The sequence below is a fragment of the Rattus rattus genome, chromosome 8, assembly GCF_011064425.1.
Source record: "Rattus rattus isolate New Zealand chromosome 8, Rrattus_CSIRO_v1, whole genome shotgun sequence".
Taxonomy (NCBI): Eukaryota; Metazoa; Chordata; class Mammalia; order Rodentia; family Muridae; genus Rattus; species Rattus rattus.
The window spans coordinates 45,563,739-45,588,660 of NC_046161.1; the positions used below are offsets into that span (position 1 = coordinate 45,563,739).

Consider the following 24,922-nt stretch of genomic DNA (forward strand, 5'->3'; position numbering starts at 1 on the left):
GTATAAAGTCTATTAGTTTGTTAGATTTTTAGAGACTTTTCTACAGAGTGCTTATAGGTGTGATGTGAATTTGACTGTAGGTTGGTTTGTGGTTTGTTCTTTGTTTTTATTTTAGTCTTGCAACTTCGTTTTCACCGTGCTAATGTTGCTGGCAATGCATGTTGAAGGGAGGAAAACCCAAAAACCTCAGGCCAATTCGATTTCTCAGAACGCTCCTTGCCATGCACAGAAACTCTGCACGCTTTACTTTCTTAAGTATCTGTTTCATCCACCGATCTGGAAAATTAATTCTCTGCACTTAAGTGTTTCGGCTAGCCCTCCTGTACCAGTTCTTCTTGGAACAGTGGATCTGCAGTTACTTTGTAAGGCATCATCTTTTCTGTTGCTGCGACCTAGGCGACTTATAAAAGAAAGCTTTTAGTTGGGCTTGGGGTTTGACTGTTTTGACTCCATGATGGTGAGGGAAGGTCTGGGAGGCAGAGAGCACCCTAGGGGCAGGCAGGGGGTTTAGAAACATCGACCTGGCCTTCTATAACACACCCCTCCGTAAGGCCCACACCTCCTAATTCTTCCCAAACAGTCATCAACTGGGAATCAAGTCTGTGGAGACCTTTCTCACTCTCCCCACAGTACAGCAAGCACTTTGACCTGTGTGCATGTTGCCCTTCAACCATTTCCACCATCTTTGTATAATGGATCTCTCTATTTCACCTGCTTATGCGACCACTTAAATCTTTTATTTTTCTCTAAGCCAGATTGCCCAAGCCTCCCTTCTGTTGGTCTGATTCTCAGTCTGTTTCTTGTTTCTATGCTATTTATTAGTTCTGAAGTATTTTGGATTTTGCGACTTTCTTTATAATCTACATTATGTTTTTAACCATCTAATTATCAAGTGTTTCAACCATTTTGTTTTTTTTAAAGTACGAGACATGAGAATAAGTTTTCTTCTGTGGCCCAGCTTAGGACTTCTAGTCCATCGGATTCTTTTGTATTTTATGTTAATCTTCTTAGTTGTAGTATTGAGTAATTACCGTGCTGGCTTTTTCCTCATTCCTGTTTGCAGTAGCACAGGGAGGATGGTTTCTTTTGTCTCCTACAAAGTCTATTTGTCTTCAGTGCGGGCTTAGCTGCCATAGCTAATCTACCTTCCTATAGCCTGAAAGTGTTGCTGTTAGAGTAAACCAGGCTCTGAGTTTTATTAAACTCCAGTATGTGTGCTTGTGGTCCTAACCGTAAGGACAGAGCTGTGTGTTTGTGTACTGCTGTGCTCTGTTTCTCGTATAGTGGCAATGACCAGAAGGACTTGGGATAGAAGGGATTTCATCTTACAACTTATAGAGCATTATGGAGGGAGGGCGGGGCAGGAACCTCCAGCAGAGATCAGAAGCAGGAACTGAAGAAGAGGCCACCAAGGAAAGCCACTTCTCTCAGCTCACACTCAGTTACCTTTCTTATGCTTTCCTACGGCCACCAGGAGTGTGACAGCACCTGCAGTGGACTGAGACTGCCCCTATCAACCATTAATCAACAAAATGCCCCACAGACTGGCCTATAGGCCTGTCTGAAGGAGGCCTTTCCTTAATGCACATCCCCTCTTCTCAGTGACTCTAGTTTGTGTCAAGCTGACAGAAAACTAGCCAGCATGTATCCCCCAAGTCCTTTAGGGTAGGTCTGCCTGGGACATAGTCTTAGCCATTTATGTGTCAGTGTTGTCTTTGTCCTCATCTCTAGAGACCGGTTCTACCAGTTATAGGGTTCTGGGTTGTCTCCCCACCTGCTCACCCACCCCCCCCCAGCTTTCCTTAGCTTTTATGGTTTCTTGTGAACGATTTGATATCATTTTATTTCCCTCCATGGGCCATTTTCTCTGTCGGGTTTCATGATTCTTTGCTTTGCTCTTGGTTTGCATATGTGTACTTGTAACGTGGGTTTCTTAGGGCCTATCCTGTTGGAGATTCATTACACTTCAATTATGTCTCTTGCTAAAGTTGCTCATAGGTTGGTTTTTGTGTCTTTGATTCCTTTACTGTCTGGAATGCAGGATGTTTGGTTTTGTCCCCTAGGTCTCTGGAACTCTCTTCTCTTGTTCATATCCCATCATTTATATTGTTCTATCCAACAATCCATGGTGGCTTTCCCTCTGTGCTCCCCTTGGGCACTTTTGACGGTGGTTTAATGCAGTGAAGCAATTATCATGTAAAAAGTTGTCTGTCTTGGTGTCTGTCCTGGCCCTCTGGATAACGGTGTGCAGACTTCTGCTCTGTTAAGGTCATTGCTTAGCCGCAGTGTGTAGTGTTACCAACTATGTCATCTCCAATCTTGGAACAAGGGCAGCAAAGGAGCATTTGTGGACTTCGTTGTCATTTCTTTACTTAGGTTTGAAGCTCCTTTCCATTCTGCCTTATCTATATTTTCTTCACAACCCCCCCAATTTTAGTTGTGTATTTTTTGAGGTGTATGAAGAATAATATCTACTTCCTGAAAGTGGATGTTCATATACCCACTTTAGAAATGAAAACGAACAAAGTGACATGTGTGTGGGGTATGCTATATACGTGTGATATACACATGTGAGTGTGAGTGTATGCACCTGTGCATGTACATGTGGAAGACAGAGGACATCAGGTATTTGAACCTGTGCATGTACAGGTGGAAGACAGATGACACTAGATATTTACCTCGGTTCCCTACTTGTTGCCTTGAGACAGGGTCTCTCTCTGACTTGGAAGCCCACTGTTTAGGCTTCCCAGGATGGCTGCTGAGTTCCTAAGATCCACCTGTCTCTGCCTCCCAGTGCTAGGGTTACAGGTATGCATGGCCATGCTGGGATTTTTATGTCAGTGCTGGGGATTTGAACTTGGGTTCTCATGTTTGCTGTTACCAACTGAGCTATCTCTCCAGCACCCAAAATGATTTTTTAAGAATTACACTCTGGAGAAAGGATCCTTTTTGCTAATAGTTGGTAAACCATGATGTTTTGATGGGACTGTGACCTGTCCCCCTCAGGCTGTCATGTTTGAACACCTGTTCCCCAGCTGGTGGCACTGTTTTGGGAGGTTGTAGAAGGTGGGGTGTGTTTAACATGGTTGAATCGATGGGAGAGAGGCTTTAAAGGTATAGCACAGCCCTGTTTCTGTTCTGCTTTCTGCTTCCTGGTTGGCTGCCATGATATGTTTGGCCACCTCACGGCACTGAACCAACCACTCCTACTGCTGGGCTTTCTCTCTGATAAGCTGAAGTCCCTGAAACCATAAGCAAAACAAATCTTTCCTTCCTTCCTTAAATGGCTTGTGTCTGGTATTTTGTTATGGCAATCCTCTTGATCTATGTCTGCTGAGTTTTCTTATCTAGTATCTGGTTGAGAGGATACACATGACTGAATACAAGCCAGTTCCCTCAAGGTCACCAACACCTCAGTCTTTCAAAAAGGAACTGGCTATGGACTTGACTTAGCAGTAATTACAGGTAATGCAAGTTGGAAGGAGAATGCTATCCTGCCTCGGGTCTATGGCCTTCCATTATGAAGCATGCACTTACTGAAAGCTGGGAGCTGTTGGTATATTAATGGAGATCTGATGGGGAGCCCAAAGAACTGGCCAGAGAATTAATATGATCGTGTTCCAGGAGGTGCCTTGTTCAGCCAAGAATGAGGAAGAATTCTGCACTTCTCTTGACACGTCTCCCAGGGCTTCTGGACTCTTGGCCTTACTATCCTATGGAGTCTTATGTCTGGTTTAATTGATCTTTACTTTGCTCTTTTGGGAAATGTATTTCATAATTTATTTGAGTAGCTAAAGTTTTTGAGGATAGGCACCCAATATAAATCAAATCAAATAAAAGCTTTCTCTAAGTGCCAGAGTTTTTAATCTTGTGAAGTTCTTAAATGTTGGTTTGAGAATGCCCACTTCAAGCTTGGCCTGGTGGGTCATACATGCAATCTCAGTTATATAGGAGACTGAGGCAAGAGGCTCACAAGTTTAAGGTAAGTTTGGAATGTGTTTCTGATGGCAAGTTAAAAGCCTATGGGCACAGATCAGGGGTACAGCACTTCCTGAGCATGGGTAAGGCTCAGGGTCAATCTCCAGTGCTGAAAAAATGATGTCTCACTCGTGGAAAACATTTGAGAACAATTCATAGCTCATGCTTATGGGCAACTACCATTCTATTGGTTTCAGCGTTTTGGAAGCAGCAAGTGACTTTAATCAGAATGGCAACTAATGTGGCTATTTTAAAGCTCTCACACTTTTCAATTGCTGTGATAAAACACCATGACAAAACTTGTAGAAGAGTTTATTGTGGGTTGTGGGTTTACAGTTTCAGAGAATTAGTCCATGACCACCATGGTGCGGGGGAGCATGGGGCAGTAGGCAGGCAAGCATAATGCTGGAGCAATAGCTGGGAGCTCACATGCAGATTCACAAGTATGAGTTAGAAAGAACTAGCTGGGAATGGTGTAGACTTATGAAACCTTAACGCCTGTTCCCAGTGACACATCTCCAACAAGATGTCCTCTTGTCTTAGTCAAGGTTACTATTGCTGTGTTGAAATGCCATGACTGAAACAAGCTGGGGAAGAAAGGGTTTATTTGGCTTACACTTCAATATACATCATTGAAAGAAGTCAGGACAGGAACTCAGACAGCGCAGGAACCTGGAGACAGGAGCTGAAGCAGAAGCTATGGAGGAATGCTGTTTACTGGCTTTGCTTAGCCAGCTTTCTTAGAGAATCCAGGTCCACCAGCCAGGAGATGGTGCCACTCACAATGGGCAGGGCTCTCCCCGATCAATTGCTAATTAAGAACAAGCCCTTCGGCTAGATCTTATGGAGGCATTTTCTCAATTGGTTCCTCCTTTCAAATAACTCTACCAACTAAGTTGTTGTGTGTCATTAAACTAGCCAGCATACCTTCTAATCCTTCCCAAACAGTTCCACCAACTTGGGGCCAAGCATTTAAATATATGAGCATGCAGGGCCATTGTCATCCAAACCACCACACACATCAGTCCTTACTTTGCACGATGACTAACCTATTTAAATAGAACTAAGTTCAGAGGACAGCTTGATCTCTGATCCAATGGCAACACCGGTGGAAGGAACAAGAGATACTTCTGAGTAGGTGTTCTTTATGGCTTGATTTAAAACTCTTGTTAAACCTTAATTATAGATCGTATGAGGTCTCAAGTATCTCAAGTTGGATCTTGAAACAGAGTTTGACCATGTAGACCAGACTGGCCTGGAGCTCATGACTTTTCTACCTTGGCCTCAGTGCTGAGATTACAAGTATGGGCCACCATGCTAGGCTTCCAGCACTTTCAACTTTCTCTGCAGTAATTTCCACTAATATTTCGATTTGTTGAGCTCGGAGCTAAATGTAGGGCCACATGTAGACAGCCCTTAATTGTGGCAAAAGATCTGCAGGATGAAATTTTGAATGAGTAATGCCTGATGTGAGGCTGGGGATATAGCTCAATTGTTAAGAGTACGTGCCTCCTGTGTGTAAGGTCCCAGGTTCTAGACTCAGTACTGGAAAAACAAAATGAACGAAACCAATGAACTTACTGATTACTTAATATTCACTAGTTACCCAAATAAAGATTGTGTAGAGGTTTATTGTTGTTTTTTTGGTGTGGGGCACGCACTGGAAATTGAACTCAGGACCCTGTGGATGCCCTGCCACTGACCTCCAGCTCCAGTCCTATTGCATAAGGTTTTAATCTCTTCCTAGTCTGCCTTCCTTCCATTGCTGAGGATACTCCTTAACTGTTACTACATTAAAAAAAAAATCTCTGCTATTCATCTTGCAGTGCAATAAAGAGAATTATCTGAATGGGGAAAGGCTCGAATTGCAGCCACTGGATCTGTAATTTCCTCAGGTTTTAAATTTGGAGTTTGTATTTCAAAGTTTTCTTGCAATCATTTCATGTACTGGTGGTCCCTGTCCTGACCTTTAACTCACCTTGGAAACTTAGCTTCAGATCTTACGGATTGGGGTGCTTCAGCCAAGCCCTGCAGAGAATTCTGTCTGTCACATGGTCTCTACCTTAAATATATTGATATATAACCTACATCTTAAGTACTTTGACACACGGCCTACATTGTCTACATTGACATGTTCTCAGAAATGTCCCTATACATCATCTACTTCATGTTACTCAGTGGTAAGAGATTTTCCTATTTCAGGAAGTAGTCAGTCCTATCTTAACAAGTAGGACACCAGGTATAATTCTTTCAGTCACCATTAAAACATCAAGTTTGTTTCTTCTGTGACAGACACTATGCTATACATGTGTATGACTTATGCATGAACAGGTATTTTCAAACCATTTACATTTTATCAGATGTTGTATTGAATATTTTTCCACTTTCTAGGTCTAAAAATAAAACAGAAGAAGTTACTTTTATCTTGAAAGGTTCATAAAATTATGAAAATTAATTTCTAGAAGTCAGAAAATAGGGAGCTCAGTGGGAAATAGGCAAGATATTCAAACTCTTGAATGTTCACACTTGAAATGCTGAGTCTTGATGGTGGTTATTATAAAATGAAAGTTCAATATCTCTCCCATATGCCACACACCAAGAAGCATGGATGAATTACAAGAGACGTAAAATGCCAAATATTGATGGGAGAGACGCAGATGTTGATGGGAGAGACGCAGGAGTCTCCTGCTCTTTTGCAGCAGAGCATGGTTTGTCTCTTTGGAATTCTAGTTCGTATTTACTAAGGGGGAAAAGTCAATTCCTTGGGGTCCCACTCCTGCTGGAGGAGACATTTGCCGTTGATGGATGCTGAAGGAGGGTCACTCTTCCGCGGGGATGTAGCCATTGGTAAGTTGCTCATGTCCCAGTTGATAGTCACACGCATGCATATGAGAAGCACTATTGAATTCAGGGTTATTTAAAAACATAAAAGAAAACATGAAGTTGGGAGGGGGATGGCGTGGAGGAGTTGGAGGGGGTAGTGGTGTATGTTGTAAAAATATATAAAAATTTTCAAAGGATAGCATTTTTAAAAAAGCATTCCTGGGACCCAGAATTTCTCCTTCTAGGTCTCTATAATCTTATTTAATTACACAGGGTCACTAAAAGGTGGTGGAGACAAATTGTAGTGATTCCTATCTGGAAAATGCTCACATATGTATTTTGGGATGAATAACTACGCAATGGGATTCAGCAAAGAGAACCTAGCTATGTCTATATATATGCCAAAATACAGGTGAATCTCAAAGCTGAATAACAGAAGCAATAAAAGTGACTTGCCCTTTGTGATTGTTCTATCAATTTCATGAACACACACAGTGTGTTAAGTTAGAATGGTGATTCTCCTTGTGCATAGGTGACTAGAGGATGCAGAATGTTTTGGAAGGTCATTCTGGGTGTCAGTATCAGGCCATTCTTGTAGATGAGCTATGAGGTATAGTTCTTTTACCCACAGTAAAGACACTAGTGACTTCCTTATTCACTTTTTTTTTTTGTGTGTGTGGAAAGCACTCCTATTATGTTATATGTACACCCCAAACTGGAAACTTAATGTGTCTCATCCATGAACGGGATTTATTTACTTTTAAAGTTGTATTAACATTTTAACAAAATTATAAAGACAGTCTTCAATTCAGGCATTAGAGATAATTTTAAATAAAGTAAATTGAGGCCAGGACTGGAGCCAGTTATTTCTGCAGGTAACCAGTATCTGATCCTGGTTTTGATTGGGTCACGACATTAGGGAAACAAAGACATTGATGTTCTTCTCTCTTTGTTAATATTTTTCATAGATGGCGTAAAATAGTAATTTTGATGATTTGGAATCAACTAACTTTGGAACATAAGGGCTCACAGAGCCTGGACCACCAACCAGATAGCATGCATGGTCCAGACCTAGTTCTCCTACACACATGTAACATGTACAGCTTGATCCTCATGTGGGACCTCTAACAGCATGAGCAGGGGCTGTCTCTGACTCGGTTGCCTGCCTTTGGATCCCTTTTCCCTAACAGGATGGCCTTGTCTAGCCTCAATAGAAGAAGATACAGTCAGTTCTACTATAATGTAATATGCCAAGGTGGGTCGATATCCATATCCATAGATATCGTCTTTCTGAGGAGAAGAGGAGGAGGTATGGGGGAGGGGAGAGGGAAGGGTTGGAAGGGAGAAGCGGGGGAAGTTTTGATTGTAATGTAAAATAAGTTAATGAATAAATAACTTATGTTATAAAATCATACAAGGGAAATTTATTAACTTTTAAAGACTTGATATTTTGAATTGGGGTACAGCTTAGGGGTCTGAACACCAGCTTAGCAAGTTCAAGGCCCTTGATTGGTCTCCAATAGCACAAAAAGCCCCTCATATTTTAAATATCTATTAATAAAGACAGCTTCTGACAAATCAGTAGCAGCTGAGCAAGAAGGCAGTGGACCCCAGCCATCTTTTTCTCTATCAATGATCGAGTTATCCTTGGTTTCTTTTTCATGAATACTTATCCTGCACAAGGGCAGTGGAATGAACTCTATGATCTTTTGGGTCCTTGGTAACTCTAAGATCTAAGGTCTACTATTTGTTGGTACTGAAAGGGTTCTTTAAGTAACAACGTGCTTTAAACCATACCACTATTAACTCTCAATCCGTTTATCTGCTGTTATGTCCAGTCATAAACACGGCCCTAAACAGACGCCAATACACTGAACGTATATGGCGAGGTGTAACCCCAGGGCTGTCGATCAGCAGTTAGACATGGCATCTCACCTTTTCTTTGCCACTGAGTCCAGCTCTTCATGTTATCATTGCTTTGCAGAAAGAATGCTTTTAAGGAAATGTTCCATATTGTTGAAGAGGAGAAGGTCTTTGTTCTTCTTAATATACTGTAGAGAGTGCGGAGGATGGTGTTAATAGCTTTGCTCTTAGTTTTAAGTACTCTTGGATCTGCTAAATCCGAATGTGAACCCAGTAGGACGGTACGTATAAAATTCTTAGCATAACATTGCTCCTCCTCCAAAACAATTGCAGATTGGATAACGTCAGATTGGGCGTAGCTTCAGATTCAAAGGAAATATATTAGTCAGTACCCCCACAGTCTAGTAGATGGACTGAATCAGAAAATAAAACCAACTGACATCCTTGATCTCGTGTAGCTCACCCTGAAGCAATGGAGGAAAAACACAGAAGAAAAGTTCAAGTAGGAAAACTTTGGAAAGTGACAGAGGAAAAAAAAAAAACAAACAAACTAGGGCAGAGTAAGGAAGAAGTCCTGAATGAGTATAAAAGGCCATAGAATAGGAGAGCATTTGAGGGCGTCTGCTCTGCACTGGGGCTGACAGCATGGCTGGGGTGGTTGCATCGAGGCTGCCCTGTAAGCAAAGACAAGACAAAGGAGATGGAGTCCTGTGTTTTACCTCCTTGGACTTGGCTTCTGGAGCTCAGTTCCCCTTGAGATTTTGGGGTGCACCATTCCTTGTTGTGTGGGCGTTCCTATGTGTCCTATAAGCAGCATCGTTGTGGGCGACACACTATTTGTCAATAGTACTTCCTTCCCCTGAGTCATGACCTCAAACTTGTCTCTGACATTGCTGAATGTTGTATGGTGGACAAAAGTCATCCCTGTTCAAGAAGCCACGCTATCGTGGGAAGAACACTGCAGACAGAGGGAACCCTTCAGAAGCAGTACACACCACATGTTTGGAGTTGGGTAAATGAAGTGGGAACGGACTGGTAGGTGAGGACGAGAAGGGGGGTTGGCTCCTCCCATTTATTTAAAATGAAACGGGAAGTCATAAAACAATTTTGAGAAGATATGTTTTTTTCTTCTAAAAGATCCCTTTTCTGTGATGGGAATAGACTGAAGAGAGAGGCAAGGATGGTCTTGGGGAGGCTGATTGCTATCAAGACATCCGGACAAGTAAGAGATCCAGACAAGAGAGGTGGTGGTACTAAGTGGTGGCAGTGCCATTCATTGACGAATATGTTCTGGATGCAGAACAAGAGTCTCCTAATGGGTGGGCTGTGGAGTACACAATACAAAGGGGAGGTTTTGTGGAGGCTTTGGTCTGAAAAATCTGAAGAACGGAGGTGCCATCAACCAAGATGAACATGCTTAGTTGGATCACATTTGGAAAGATAAAAAAAATATTGGGTGGTTGACATGTTTAGTGAGACTTCCTAGTCATGTGGGTGCAGACAATTACTTAGTAATCTGATATGAGCCGAGTTAGGAGACAGAAATATCCGCAGGACTGAATTATGGTCCTCTGATTCTGAGAGGTCAGAGAGAAGAAAAGATACCAGAAAGGAGACAGGAAGGAACAACCAGAAACGCAGGAGGAGAACCAGAGGATGCACAGTTCTCTGGGAGCTGAGTGAAGAAATGTATGGAAGAGGAGAAAGTGAGCATAGGGGTAGGTGCTTCTGAGGGACAGGGACAGAGAACTGAGGACTCTTCTACAGCAGTTGGCCTATGACAGAGTTCTGTGGCCAACTTGATTGGATTGAGAGTTCCAAAGACATCATCAGCCAAGCACCACACTTGGGGATGTCTGCAGGGGCAGCTCTAGAGGTCAGTAGATCACAAGGCTCTGGCCAAACCAACGGTTTAACTCAGCAGTAGATTCAAAATTTGAATTGGTTGTTGGGAGCTGATGGAATTGTGAAATGCTAGGTTACTTGGAGGAAGCATGCCCTTGAAAGGTACACCTGAGCCCCTCTCCTTTCCAGTTCTCCCTCCTATGTGCCACGAAGAGGGCAGTCTCAGTCGCAGGCTCCTGTTGCCTAGCCCTGGGTCCAAAACTATAGATCTGCAGTGTCGTCTTCCTGTAACGTCTTTGGCTATGCTGGATGACATTACATAGCGTATGGTAGAGTCAAAGAGACCTGCCTACTATCTCGGTGGGCTCTGTAAGAGGGGATACTAGTGATTTAGGAGGCTCTGGTGTAGATAGCAGTGAATGTGGTTTTTTTCTCTGGATATGGGGTGTTCACTGTATAGCTACTACCACAATGGGAGTAGTGGTTCCTATTGGATAACTGGATTCTCTTAAGGCACTATTGTTGCGAGCTCTACTACTTATGAGGGCCTTGGTCTGGCACTATGGCCTAAGTAGTGACGAGGGGCACCTTTCTGTGGTGCTCACACTCTGTCCTGACAGCAGTGTGCAGTCAGACAAGATGTAGGGGTTGGGCAGCGGTGGGAAATCTATAGGTAGGGTGGCAGCTGGAGCTATGGTATTCCTTTCTGCTGCTGCTGCTGGATGCTTGGTATTAATGCATTCTTGGCAATGGGACTGTGGCTGTTGCCAAGGCCTTTTTTTGGTCTGTGTTTGCTGCTGGCAAGGAGGTGGTTAGAGCTGTGCTCACCTGTTCTACCCTACTCTTCCAGGAAGTGCCAGAGAACTACTTAAGCCCCCTGTTGCATTCTGCTAAGATGGCGAGGCCATCAGTGTAAACCACAGTATTGCTTCCCCGCTTAACAGTAACAGGATCAGAAAGGGTGGGAGATACCTGTCTTCAGTCCAGCACCACCACGTATTCACTTGTGCTGAGGGCTTTGATGTGGTTCTGGATTGGTGATGCCTTCATTTCTCGGTGGTGTTACTCCACTGCCCCCTACAGTGCAGGATCCCTAACCATGCAGCTTCTGATTGTAGTTATAACACTGTGAACTGTGCCCTAGTTTTTTTCTCTTGAAATAAGAAAGTATGTAACTTATTTTGGATCTTACAGAAGCCAACAGTCAAGAGGTTTTGGGTTTTTTAAAGAGATCTGAGACTTTTAAATTACTAAAATCATTTAAAGACTGTGAGGCCTTTTAAAGTTGTACTGTACTTTATGACGTGAGCATGAGATGTGGGGGGCAAACAAGAAAGGAACTGTTATGGTTTCACAGGGTTATATTTATGGGCCAAGTTGATCAAGCATGGACTTATGATGGTTAATTTTGGTTATCAACGTGACACACCTGAGAAGATGGAATGGCTTCCATGAGACTGGGCCCATGAGCACGTCTGTGAGACATTTTTGATCACTAACTGATGTAAGATGCTCAACCCACTGGGGACCATGCCATCCCTGGGCAGGTAGGCCTGGGATGCATGAGAGAGGTAGCTGAATGTGAGCCTGAAAGCAACATCTCTCCACGGGAATCTACTTGCACTCTCCAGGTTCCTGCCTTAGTTTCCCTTGACCATGGACTATAACCTGTAAGCCAAACTTCCGAGTTGCTTTGGTCATGGTGCTTGGTATAGCAACAGAAACCAAATGTGTCCAAAGTGGGGCTACTGTGTGTATTTCAGATTACCAAAGCTATCATAGATCTGCGGTGTAGTCTTCCTGTAGCATAGTGCAGGGTGGCCTGCTGGCCTCTGAGAGCCATGACACTCTCCAGTAGCTACAGTTGCCCACATCAGCACCAATAGAGTTGGTAAGGTTTCCCCCTATGCAGCCAGGGTGGCAGGTGCCTGAGACACTGTTTCTCTTACGGTGCTGTTGCCTAAAGTCTCTCCTGTTCCCAGGCTCTCTGTTGCTTCACTGTTGTGCTCACCTTAAATGTAACTATGTACCTGTTTCTTTGGTTCTTTGTGGAGGAGGAGATGGATTCTAGGAGCCTCCACTGAGCTATCTTATATCTCCAGGATCTTTTGTTTTTAATCCTTAAAAGGATTATGAGATACTATTTTCACAAAGGTCTTTATAATAACATATTGTTAAGGCTGCAGTCAAGTTTGCATAGAAAACAGTGCATTATGTTTGGTTAAGTGTGGGATAATTTCCCACTTTCATTTAGTCTCTGAGTCACAATGAGGTTACAGTAGACTTCCGCTTATTTCTTGATAATGGGTGGTGGCGACTCAAACAAATGTTGGAAATATCTCAACGGGCCATGTACCAAGTCCTTTTTCTTTGTGAAGGAGTTGATTTTTAACTAAGATCACATTAAAATTAGTTACCTCTTCTGATGACTCTCTTGCCAAGCAAGGCTCAGGCTTCCTCTCAATGAGCTTAGAGAGGAGGTCTCTTTCTCTCTCAGAAATGGGCTGCTCTTTTAACAGAAGAGCAATTAGGTTTTGATCAAACTTATTGTCCCAGGGAACTGCTGACATTTGCAATGTAGTAGTAAATGCCTCCTTGAAGTAGGCTCTCAGCCCCTGGTCAAGGAAGAGAAAGGACAGATGAATGGGACTTGGGAGTAGTTGTTATTAAAGCTTCCAAATGATGGCTGAAAGGAAAATGGAGTCTGAGACAGTCTTCACCTGCCGTCTCCCTAACAATTCCAGTGAGTTTTATGCATCAACAGTGTCATCACAAAGCCACGATGCTGTTCTCAGAGCTAGTCTGCATCTCAATCAGAACATGCATTCTGTCATATACTATCCTACAATGTCTGACCAGGAAAATTCTTTCCCCAGACAATGGGAACCAAAGGTCACTGATGGGTCTCCAATAGATCCAACATACTGCAAAGCATACAGCATTTATTACCCTGGGGGATGATGACTGAGTCACAGAGAAAGAGAAGCTCGGTACATGTCATAACTACCTGATAGAACAACTCCAGAAATCTGGGGTTGGAGTCCTGGTTAAAGTCCCCAGTAGCGATGTGGGCCAGGCAGTGGATCAATAGCAGAACAAAACTTCCCACAGAGGCCAAGCACTCTCTCTCAACAAACAGGGTGTTTTCGGTGCTCTGAGTGGGAAAGATGCCCGAGCACAGACATGTCAACCTCAGGAAAATCTCCACATTTCTCAGTTTACTTAAAACAAGACTCCTTGGGTTCAATGATAATTTACTGAAAGGAAACCTCAGAGGTGAAAAAATGTATTTTAGTTCAACATTGAAAAAATAATTTAGCCCACTTTCTCTCAATTTTTTAAAAAAGAGTTATTTATTTATTTTGTGTATACGACACTGTAGCTGCCTTTAGACACACAGGAGAGGGCACTGGACCCGTTACACATGCTCATGAACCACCATGTGGTGGCTGGGATTTGAACTCAGGACCTCTGGAAGAGCAGTCAGTGCTCTTAACCACTGAGCCATCTCTCCAGCCCCTTTCTCTCAATTTTTAATTTTTATTTTTTTACTTTCACTTATTCTCTCTCTCTCTCTCTCTCTCTCTCTCTCTCTCTCTCTCTCTCTCTCTCTGTGCATGTGTGTGCATGTGTGCGTGTGTGTGTGTGTGTGTGTGTGTGTGTGTGTGTGTGTGTGTGTGTGTGTGTAAGTCACAATTTAAGGGAGTCACTTCTCTTCTGGGGATCACACTCAACTTTGTCTGGCTTGGTGGCAGCACCTTTACCCACTGAACCTTCTCAAGAGCCCATCTCTTAATTTTTTCCATCTTCCATCTGACAGAAATCAGACTATTAGAAACCACTCGACTTATCTGTCTCTTCTTGGCACAATCTAAGCAGTGTTTCCCTTAAGCAAGGCCTTTTCGGCTTCAGTTGAATAAGGATTGCAGGAGAGGTGGTATCATCGTTAGAGCCCATTCCAGAATTTCAGCTTCTGTGGGCTGTGGATGGGGCAGGTAGGCGAGGCAGGCAGTCCACAGACCACAGATTGAGAGTGACTGCCGCGGAGGGTCTCAGGGTTTGTCCTTTTGCTTTTACTCTAATCAGGTTCTCAGATCACTTACGAGGGAAGTTGTCTGAGATGGCACCCCCTCCTTTATTCCCTCAGGAGGCAGTGGGTGGTGTGGAAAAGCCTACGATGGTTGGAGTCACTCAGATTGCTGCAGGGTGGACTAGTTGAGGTTAGGAGGATGCGGTGTGTGTCACAGACACGGGAATGTGAGTCTCAACTCTCGTTAACACTTAGATGGTTCTGTGACGTCTCTAGGCCTCCACTGTCCAGTTATAAATGGAGACAGAGAGTCCCTGTCCTGTAGTGTTGCTGAAATGGAGAGCAGCACAGTGCACATAAGGCACTTGACAATTTGTTCCTCTCCTGTGAGAATCCTGGCTGTTTTCCCCATTAGTGAAATGGAACTTAATTCTTGCTGAGTTCATAGTTTCTTTGTAGGTCTAATGAAATAATGCTTCAATGTACTCTGAATGATCACTTATTGATTTGGGGGGTTCCTATTAAAACCCTTTAATGATACACAACTAACCAAGTGCAATCTGTTTCTGGGCCTCATTGACTTGCTGTTCCTCCTTAGAATGGGTTACGAGGGGACTGCCATCGTTGCTTAAAGTTCACCATCAGCTTAGAGTTACCAAGAAGGAGCTTCCACTCTATGTACCCGAGGAGCTACTGAGGCAGGAAAAACGTAGGGCCATTTCTGTAGGAAGTTATGATTGGGCAAGAGACCCTGAAGCTGGGACCATGACGAGAAATAGTAGTTTGGAAATGCCAGCTGTACAATGGCAGAGGTCCACTAATGGGCTCAAGGCCATTATGCTGCTCGGGGTACCAGCCAGGACACTGCACTTTGCTGATTAGAAAAGCTCTTACTCAGTGACATTTATTATGTTTTAGTTAAATGGATTCCCCGGCCAAAGGGGGAATAATATTCATTAGGACTTAAGGGAGAAGAATGTTTTATAAAATCTGTTCCTTTTGCTTCTCTGTGTCCTGACTAGATCCCAGAATTCAATAGTCCATGTCTGGGGATGAATTTACATCACCTGATAGAAGAAGGAACCTTGGAAGGCATTTCCTGAGGCCTCCACGACAGGCAGACGAGAAGCAATCTGTAAGGTGGTTTCCGGAGCCTGTAAAGGGGGACAAACACAGCCTGGAGCCACCGTCTGCTGAAGAGTTTTCTCAGCTACAGGTCACCAAGTACAGTGGGAGACACACACACTGGAGCATCCGTTCAAATTGTGAGAGTGTCCAGGGAAAGGGGAATCAAAATGCACTCTAGGAGAATGGACCTTTTAGCTAGGAGTTTATATTTAGACCACATATGATTGATATACACAACATCACCAATCATCACTTCAGCCCTCTACTTCCAGACCGGCAGGCAGACCTAGAGCTTGCGATCATATTGCCTGGATTCTAACCGTGGTTCCACCTTCCTGGTTGTGATCATGGGTAAGTGGATTCAACCTCTCTGTGTCTTTCTCTCTCCACGTGAACATGGGAAATGTAATCGAATTGGTGTCATGGGGTTTTGAAACAATCAAGTGAGCTACCTCGTGAAAATTGTCAACCGTTTCTGGCATCTAGACAGTCTCTGACTCATTAATGCACGTGATTAATACCATTCAAGAGTTTCAATTTTAGATTGCTGACGTCACACCCATGAGCTGCCTCAAGGGAGGCACTTTGCTGCTGCGGGGGCTTCTTCCTGGAGAGAATTCGTTGCTGAGTCTTTTTCTGGCCACCCTGACCTCCACAGCTTCTTGGGAGACTTCTAGAAACAGACTTACCTGAAGCTGGGGAACCAGGAGGTGCAGGACAGAGCAGCCATACTGGTGAACTACAAATTCCCAGGCAGAAAGCTTCGTGGCATGCACAGTTTCCAGCTCTTCCTGTGTTGTCTCAGTCTTCAGGAGATTTTTCAAAGGGTTTTTTTGTCCTGCAGAAATCAATACAAATCAGTGATGATTTCATGGATTTTCTTCATACGGCAATGATAACGTCGTCAACCACAAAACATGACAATTCAACTTAGAAAAATGTTCACTCCATCCATCTGTCCATCTGTCCACCTGTCTATCCTCCAGTGGAGTCTGTGCCCATCCACAGGGAAGAATGAACCCTGGTCAATAGGAACAGAAGACCTAACTTTCCTGCACAGGAAAGTTGGCAGTGGTTTCCTCTATTTTAACGTTTGGATCGCTAAATGTGCCATGTTCAGAAACGTGTCTGGCAGACAGAAAACACTTAGTAATGTTGGATGTATTCAGATTTTTGCTCATCTATAAAACTCTCTCTAATGGGTCTTTACATAATTGCCCTAAGTGGGTGTATGTGTAAGTGGGACTTTAGACATGCATTGTCTTATTCTCAGGAGACAGTCGGGCAGTTAATGGAATGAGGAAAGCAGAAGTCGCTGTAAGAGGATCTTGCCCATGTACAGGCTGTGTATGACCCTGAGAGAGTCAACATGCTTCTGAGTTTAAGAAATGTGTAACAGAATCAGAGTTAGGGTTTCTGGGGGCAAACAAGACAGTATACCCAAGAATGCCTTTACAGTGGTTGGAGAGGGTAATCTTTGTATGAAGATCTGTATCTCTGCCTGTACTTCTCGTTAGTTTTTGTGAGAGGAATCAATCAGATTGATCAACCTCCAGAATCAGTAAACATTTCCTGGAAAGGCCCAGGTAGTATATAATTTAGGCTTTGCCAGCTAGGAGCCTCAATTTGAGTTCAGAGTAAGCGTTTTTTATCTTCACGCTAAGAGACAGACCTTGTTCTCCACAAGCTTATCCTGGCTTTGCTGATGTTCACTGACCTGTCTTCCTGCCTGCTCACCAGAGTATGGTGCCTGTATTTCTTTTGGCACTGCCTCATAGTGCTGGAAGGTTTTTGTAGGAAGCAGGTTGAGAGTGAGATTCCGGGAAAAGGCTACCTGAATTTCAGCTGAGCTACACATTAGCAAACTAACTACTTGACTGCTTACTTATTGGCCTATACAGAAGCTTCAGTTTTCTTACCTATAATGTGAATATTAAAAAAAAACCTCTAGTTTTCTAGGTTGTAAATGACTTACCATAGGTTTAGAACAGTGCACGGCATTGTAAAATAGCCCTCACTGGCAAAGTGATCTGGATGCTTGTTTTGTGGGAAAAAAATACTCTTTTCTTCGGTTCTCTTGTTTTTATCCCTGTGTCTCACCTTTCCCACAAACTCCAATTTACTATGTTGATTGCATACCAAGGTTTAGATTCAGCATTTGGAAGGTAGAACACCTTTAGGAACTGTCTTCTAAGAACTGACTAGTTATAGTTCAATGGTACTATGATTTCTGACCTGCTATGTTTTATATGGAAAAATCCCTTGGGGTCTGGGGAGGGTGACTGGCAAGTAGTGTCCATATTTCTTGGGTTCTCGGTTTTGAGGCATGGAGGTTGTGCTATCGTTTACTTTGAGTGCATCGCAATAATCTTCAAGGGAAAGAAGTTTACCGGGTCTGAGGTGTATTCGTCCTTGTAGTTCAGCTATTTCCCTGGAGTCTTGGGGCCAGGTATCTATTTTCTTCATGATGGAGAGTAATGGTGGAGTCCAGATATTGTCGACTTTGTCTGAGTCTGAATATGAGAGAGTGAGAAAGAACATAGTAATGTAGCCAAAGCAAAAGAAGATTCCACAAGCCAGAACTGGTCATTCAGACTTGTAATTCTAGCTGCTTGGGAGGCAGAGATGACAGGAGGATCACAAGTTCAAGGTCTGCCTTGGCTACAGAGTGAGTTTAAGTCCACAGTCTGCACAGTTTAGTAAAACCTTGTCTTAAAAGATGGCGAAAAAAAAGAAAACAGGCTAGAGATGTACTTTGGTGGTAGGGTTCTTGTCTAACGTGTACAAGACCCTAGGTAATTCCAAGTACATCTAGCTAGCTTTCTTCTCTCTTCCGGTCTCCCTTTCTTCCTTAACCCTTCTCTCTGCCAAATATGGTATTATGTATGACAGGCAGTCTCTAAGATGACCTCAATGACCTCTCCCAACATGTGTTAACTCTGGTGTGATTTCCTCCCCTTGGATGTGGGTTGGATTTAGTGACTCATTTCAATGGAATAAAACAGGATGTGATGGAATGTCACTTCTGGGATTATTGCACAAGGATCTATCAAAGCCTCCCATCTTGCTGGCTTTCACTTACTGGCCTGCTTTACTTGCTCTGAGGAAGCAGCCGCAGGCTGAGCTTTGCACTATCAAGTCTTTGTGGTTAATAGCCTTGACTTTGGGAAGATCTGCCCGTAACCTCAAGGGTGAGCATGGAAGTGAACCTTCCCCAGGTCAAGCCTTGAGATATTGCTACCCTGGTCAGTACCTAGACTGCAGGCTGCATGGGACCCGAGCCAGAGACACCAGGTAAACCTTACCCAGATTCTGACCCACGAAACTATAAGCTAAAAAGAGTTCATTTTAAGAAGCTTTGACGTGTTGGAGTAGTTATAGCAAACCATAGCAGAAACAGATAACTTACATATCATGGTTCTCTGTGTCTTTCCTAATCAATTTACCGTGGCCTGCTGCCGTAGTCCCTGGAGCCCTAATTACAGTATTGGGAGTATCGGAACATGGTCAGGGTTGTCAGAAGAAGAGGAAGGTGGGCAAGGGACCGGCCTGACCTCCTCCTGGCCTCTGATCTTCCAGTTCTAGATGACAGTCTTGATCCTCTACGAGCATTGCAGTGATGCCTCTCAGGAAAGGGACCAACAGAGGACAGAGAGCAGCCTGATTCCCGAGAGATGTGGTGACTGTTCCATAGAATCTCTCTCCAGGGTAATTCTCCAAACACACAGGAGTTCCTGAGGCCTTAAGCTAGGATGAAAGCAAGAGCTGAATTCCATGCCTGGATCCCCCATCTTCATAAATTCACAGTTCCTATCAAAGATAGAAACTCAGATATTTTTGGCCAAGTCCAGAAGACCCGTACCTGGATATGCAAGAGCTGGAGACGGCTGAGCTCCCGGTGGTACTGAAGTTGACCAAGAGCCCTGGCCAGGAAGTTCTGTCTGTCCCTCACCACCTCCTGAAACCCATCAGAGAGATGCTGCACTACCTAGAAGAGAGGAAACACAACACTAAATTTAAATGGGTTGTTTTTATTCTTTCTGCTTGCTCCTCTTTGCTTGTCCAGTGTTTTTTGGCCCCACCAATCCCAGAAAGTTATATGGCCCTGAAGGACCTGACAGTAGTCTAGAATGTCCTTATCCCACGGACCCTCTTGCCAGCCTCAGGCCTCACCATCCTCTGATGATTGCAGACTTGTGGGCTATGATTCTGACTCTGCTGTAAGCACACCTCCTCCTCCTGGCCTTGAAGCCTGAGGGACACTTTCCTGAGTTTTTCTGAGGCCTGCACTAAACTGTGCAGGACCTTCCGCATAGCCAGGACCACTTGCGACTCCTCTTCCCACTCTTTCCTGTCTGCTGCAAAGGGCAAAGAGAGAGGTCACATAGCAACAGCTACCAGCATAGGAGGAGAGAAGAAAAGACAACAGTTTTATTTGAGCCAGTAGACCCCTCAGGTGTGAGCCAAGGCCTAGTGGGGATCTGGGAGAGATGAGCACATTCGGGTGGTGGAGGGGCTCCTTGTGCTCCCTGGCAGTGGTGGATAAAGGCACCACTCATAGGACCGGTTACTCACCTTGAGAAAGCAAGCACCATTCTGCGCTGCTGAGCATGCTCAGGACTCTAGCTCGCCGTTCTGTCTCCTGCAGGCAGCAGGCCTCTAGGGCCGCACAAGCCTCCTCAGCAGCCCTCAGCTACATTGGACAGAAAGCACAAAGGGCTGAGTCATGGAGAGAAGGCAGGGCTCTAAGCTAGGCTACCTCATGATGCCAGCCTCCCCTCTATCTTCATACAGCTGAGGGACTTGGGGTTGACTGAGATCTAGAGCCTGGTGAGCTTGGGGACTATGGCGGTTTGAATGAGATTAAACCCCATAGGCTCATATATTGAAATATTTGGTCCCCATTTGGCAGAACTGTTTGGGAAGGATTAGGGGGTGTGGCCTTGTTGGAAGAGGTGTGTCATGGGGCTTTGAGGTTTCAAGACTCATGTCATTCCCAGTGTGCTTTCTTTCTGTTCCTTCCACCGTGCCTTCACTCTGCCATTGTGGACTCTAACTCTCTGAAACCACAAGCCCAAATAAGCATTTTCTTTTATAAGTCACCTTGGTCATGGTGTTTTGTCACAGCAATAGAAAAATAACTAAGGTAGAGACCGTTTCTGCCCTGAGACAGATTCTGTTCTTGTGATCAGTAGAGAAACAAGGGCTCTGGACATTAAGAGGACTTGTCTGGTTTCTGAAGGAGTGGGGATGGCAGGGTGGCACTGTAGGCCTTACCTCCAGCCTGACTTCATGGCCTAGGCGGAAGCGGAGCTCCTGGCTCAGGTGCCACAAGTGTTGTGCCAGGCGCTGTTCCTCCTGCTCCTGGAGCTGCCAGTATTGCTGACGGGCCCTCAGCTCCCGCTCCAAGAGGTTCTGCTGCAATGTCCACTGTTCAGGCTTTTCTAAACACCTACAGGCCCCATGGCTTGGCTGTAGACCCCCAAGGCTCCTCAGCATGCCCTGAGCAGCCTGACTTGGTTGGAGATGGGAAAACAACTCCACACTTCTCACCAGCTCCCCAGTCTCTCTCTCCATCTAGCCTCTAGTCTCTGTGCCTCTGCCCCGATGTTTCTCCCGGGAAAGCAAGGGGAAGAAGGTAAGGACAGAGAGCATTAGCTACCACCTCAGCCCCTAATCTGGCTCCCTCACACGAATCTGTGAAATAATGGTGTTTGGACTCAAATTTAATTTTCCTGGCTCCTATCACAAAAGCTTTCAACACTATCCATCTTTGTGTCTGAAACTGTAACTGCGCTTAAAATGTATGGTAAGATACTAAGTTACTTTTATTTTGATGGAAATCTTCCAAGAGCTGAATTACTGTAGCAACCTCCTGACGGGGCTTCCTGCTCTAGGCTGGCCCCATTCCATCCATGCTTTGCACAGGTGCCAGTGGGAAATTTCTAGAACGCTGATTATATATAGGCATAAAAATGTCTGGAAGGAGGTGTGACAACCTGTTAACAGTGGCTGCATTCGGTGGGCGAGAATGGAAGAGAGGCAAGTGGTGTCTGCAGGGCCTTGACAGTGGGTACAGAGGGTGTGGGGGCTAAGGGTCCTTTGCTTCTTCATTTATATAATTTAAAAAATGTAGTGGGTTTACCCATAACTTTATGCTAGTCCTCATTTTTCAAATTTGACAGTTTAAAAGATAATTACCCTAGGACATTGCCTATGTACTTAGAACTCTTTATTGGGTCCATGTGGCTTTCTCTGCCCACTTCTTAGCCTCCAAGCACAGGTTGCTTGAAATTCACTTCCTGCAATCCCCACTGGCCTCTCTGCTTTCTCCATCCTCCTTCTGGGACACTTCTGGCCTCAAATCCGTTCTCTCTGTTTGTCCTGCTGTCCTGAGGCCGAGTGGCTGGAGTGGCCACTCCATGCTTCCCTGAAAGTCCCCCGGAGCTGAGGAATGAACCCAGGGCCTTGTGCTTGCTAGGCAAGCGCTCTACCACTGAGCTAAATCCCCAACCCCCCTCCCTGAAAGTTTCAGCCCAAGCATTCTCTCTTTGTATAAATCTTCCTTGAACTCCCCTCTGTCTTATTCCAGTGCCCATTGTCTGAGCTCATTTAACATCCTCATCACCTGTAGTCAGGGTCTAAAACACCTCCCCAGGGAAAGAAGCATACTTGCCTTGTATTTCCACCCCGCCCACAGCGCCTGGAACCCGGGAGGCTCTCAACAGGTAATTGCTGAGTGAGGGAAGGCATAGAAGAGGCCCCTTGTACATACCAGCTCCGGGTCTCCCGCTCCACGCGGCAAGGCTTCCAGCACCTGCACCACAGGCACCACCACTCTAGCAGAGGGGTCCATTTGAACGCCGATGACAGGGCCATGCTCCCCAGTTAAGGGATCTATGGCTTGAGCCCCAATGGAGATTGGGACAAGACCTGTAGGATCCCAAAGCCACTGCTAGCTTTAGTGACCAGATATGGGGGAAGGAAAGAAGGACGCGTAGTCACGGGAAGAAGCCCCAGGACCTCCCTTTAATCCTGTTCCGAGCTCTGAGCTGGAGTGTGTGGTTGGCTTCCATTGTGCTTACCTTTGAAAGGACCCAGATCTTTCCCGGAAATCCATGATCGGTAGGTTTGTCATTTTGAGACCCCTACCATCTTACTTTGGGTCTGTTCTAGCAGAATCATCAGAATGCCCCCTCCCTTGGCTTGTGTCAGTGGATCAGGGCCACCTCTCCTGAGCTTTGCAAGGCGCTCTCCACCAGGGACTAAGCCACATTCCCGATCCCCTGGAGCTTTAGGGGATCCATGTTGCCTTTCACCTTTACCAGAAGCTTCCTCCATTGTGCCGGCCAGGGGTGTGGTAGCACCAGAATCCCCATCTCGATGCATGCCCAGGATGGGCACCATGAGCCCAGAGCCTTCAGGGTCTGGGATCTCCATTCCATACAGAGCTGGGACCCAGAGCTCTGTCCCAGGGTAGCACATCATTCCTGATATTGAGAGAAGAAGGGTTGGGGTTAGGCAAGACCACCTGAGTTTTTCCCAGGCTCCAAGTGCTCCAAGTCCCTGACCAGAGAGGCTGCTGTGTAAACATGGCCTATGTTTCCTTTGGGCCCCAGGAGGCATATTGAATTCAGAAGGGAAGATGTGAGGTTAACCTGGCCTGATTGGTATCAGAAAGGCTCCAAGCCACACTGAGAAGAGGGATGGAATGAGACAGAAACTCGTATTCCTGAGTGCCTAATCACAACATGTCAGAATTTGAGCTAAGAACTCCATATAAATTATATTTTATTTGGCCCTTTACCGAAGTCTATGATGTACTGTAATTTTATCCCTCATCTTAAAGATGTAAAACAAGGTCAACGAGTTAAAGGGTAGGTATTCAAAGTCCGGTCAATTCTAACCCCAAATCCTGGGTCTTTTGTGTGTGTGTGTGTGTGTGTGTGTGTGTGTGTGTGTGTGTGTGTGTGCATATGTCACACCATGGGCAGATGGAAGCTTCTAGAAAGAGTGAGATGTGAAATAAACTCCAGGACGATGCCATTCTTACTTCCTCTTCCTGTCTCCCCCCAGTCCCTCACATTAGGGTCATAGGGAAGAGGTGGAACACTAGGGCGTCTCTTTTCCTCAGTTTATAGATGGGAGGAGAAGACTGTTGCAGGAATAGTAGCCTGAAAGGGGTGGAGGACTTAGGGGATTCCAGCCTTGGGCCTGACCCTGTTGCCAAGTATCTGGAGGAGCCTTGCACAAGCTACTCAACTCCCTGACCGTCAGGATCCCATATAAGAAGGACGACTTGCTGGCTATGTACCTAGGAACCTTATGAGATAACAAGACTGCTCGTCTCTTATTTTGGCCACACATGTGCAAGGCCAGTGGAGCTTAGGCGCGAGGAACTAAAACATGGAGCCATTCTGGGGTCGGGATTTCAGGGCCCAAAGCAACACATACCTATCTGGCCACCGCTGGCTTCAATGTCACGCGCTGCCGCCAACTGTCTCTCCAGCCTCCCAGCCTGGTGGAGGATGTGGTGCAGACTCAAGGCTAGCGCTTGCCTCATGCCCTTTATGGCAGACTCCAGCGGTTCTTGTGCCCTGGATCCTGAAGTCTCCCGACACTGCTGGAGCATCCTGATCACTTGCCTCTGGGCCACCAAGACATTGGCATCCAGCAGGGCCTGGGCCCCCCCTGCATGGGCTGCTGTCTGGCCTGCCTGTCGAGAAGCTCCCAGGAGCCGGACTGTCTTCCCACTCAGCGGCTCCACAAAGCTGTCACCAGGCACCAAGAGGCTCCCTGTAGCATCTCGAAGCCCTCCTACTGCAAACACCTGACCTGGAAGCAAGACACCTGGAGGGTTAGGTGGAAAAGAGACCCGAGGTGGTAAGAACATGCAAGGCATCCGGAAGAAGGAAGGCAGGGCAGGGCCACTGCATCACCGAGGACAAGAAAAACGAGAGGCCGTGGCACTGACAGCAGGAGCTGCCTGCCCTCTTGGGTTTACCTCTACTGTAAAATGACCTTGGGGGAACAGTGATAGAGGTGGAAAGGAGGAGAGGGAAACTTCGAAGAAGAGGGAAGGTTGGGAGCAGAGGCGGAGTGGAAAGAGAGAACGGGGTATCGTTTCTAGCTTGGCCAGAGCATGAAGAAGATGGGAGGCTGGGAGAAGTTGGGCAGCTAAGCCAGGCAGGGGCAACAGGGTAGAAGGTGCTGACAGTTTCCAGGAGACCTGTGTGTTCATCCAGCCCAACGCCT

General features: G+C 45.3%; 2 protein-coding genes across 2 annotated transcripts; both read right to left on the bottom strand.

The window, feature by feature from the left end:
• Positions 1 to 6,330: 6,330 nt before the first annotated feature.
• Positions 6,331 to 19,412, bottom strand: LOC116908167. Its single transcript, XM_032911465.1, has 8 exons — positions 19,222 to 19,412; positions 18,058 to 18,180; positions 16,357 to 16,505; positions 15,607 to 15,693; positions 13,517 to 13,663; positions 12,927 to 13,124; positions 8,737 to 8,852; positions 6,331 to 6,876 (listed from the first exon to the last, which is right to left on the bottom strand). Exons 1-7 carry the CDS (start codon positions 19,277 to 19,279, stop codon positions 8,772 to 8,774), a joined length of 843 nt encoding a protein of 280 aa, XP_032767356.1. The 5' UTR covers positions 19,280 to 19,412; the 3' UTR covers positions 6,331 to 6,876; positions 8,737 to 8,771.
• Positions 19,413 to 20,234: 822 nt separating this feature from the next.
• On the bottom strand, positions 20,235 to 24,680 carry LOC116908168. The gene is made up of 5 exons (XM_032911466.1): positions 24,122 to 24,680; positions 22,828 to 23,157; positions 22,443 to 22,600; positions 20,945 to 21,085; positions 20,235 to 20,360 (listed from the first exon to the last, which is right to left on the bottom strand). Exons 1-5 carry the CDS (start codon positions 24,567 to 24,569, stop codon positions 20,235 to 20,237), a joined length of 1,203 nt encoding a protein of 400 aa, XP_032767357.1. The 5' UTR covers positions 24,570 to 24,680.
• Between the last annotated feature and the right edge of the window lie 242 nt (positions 24,681 to 24,922).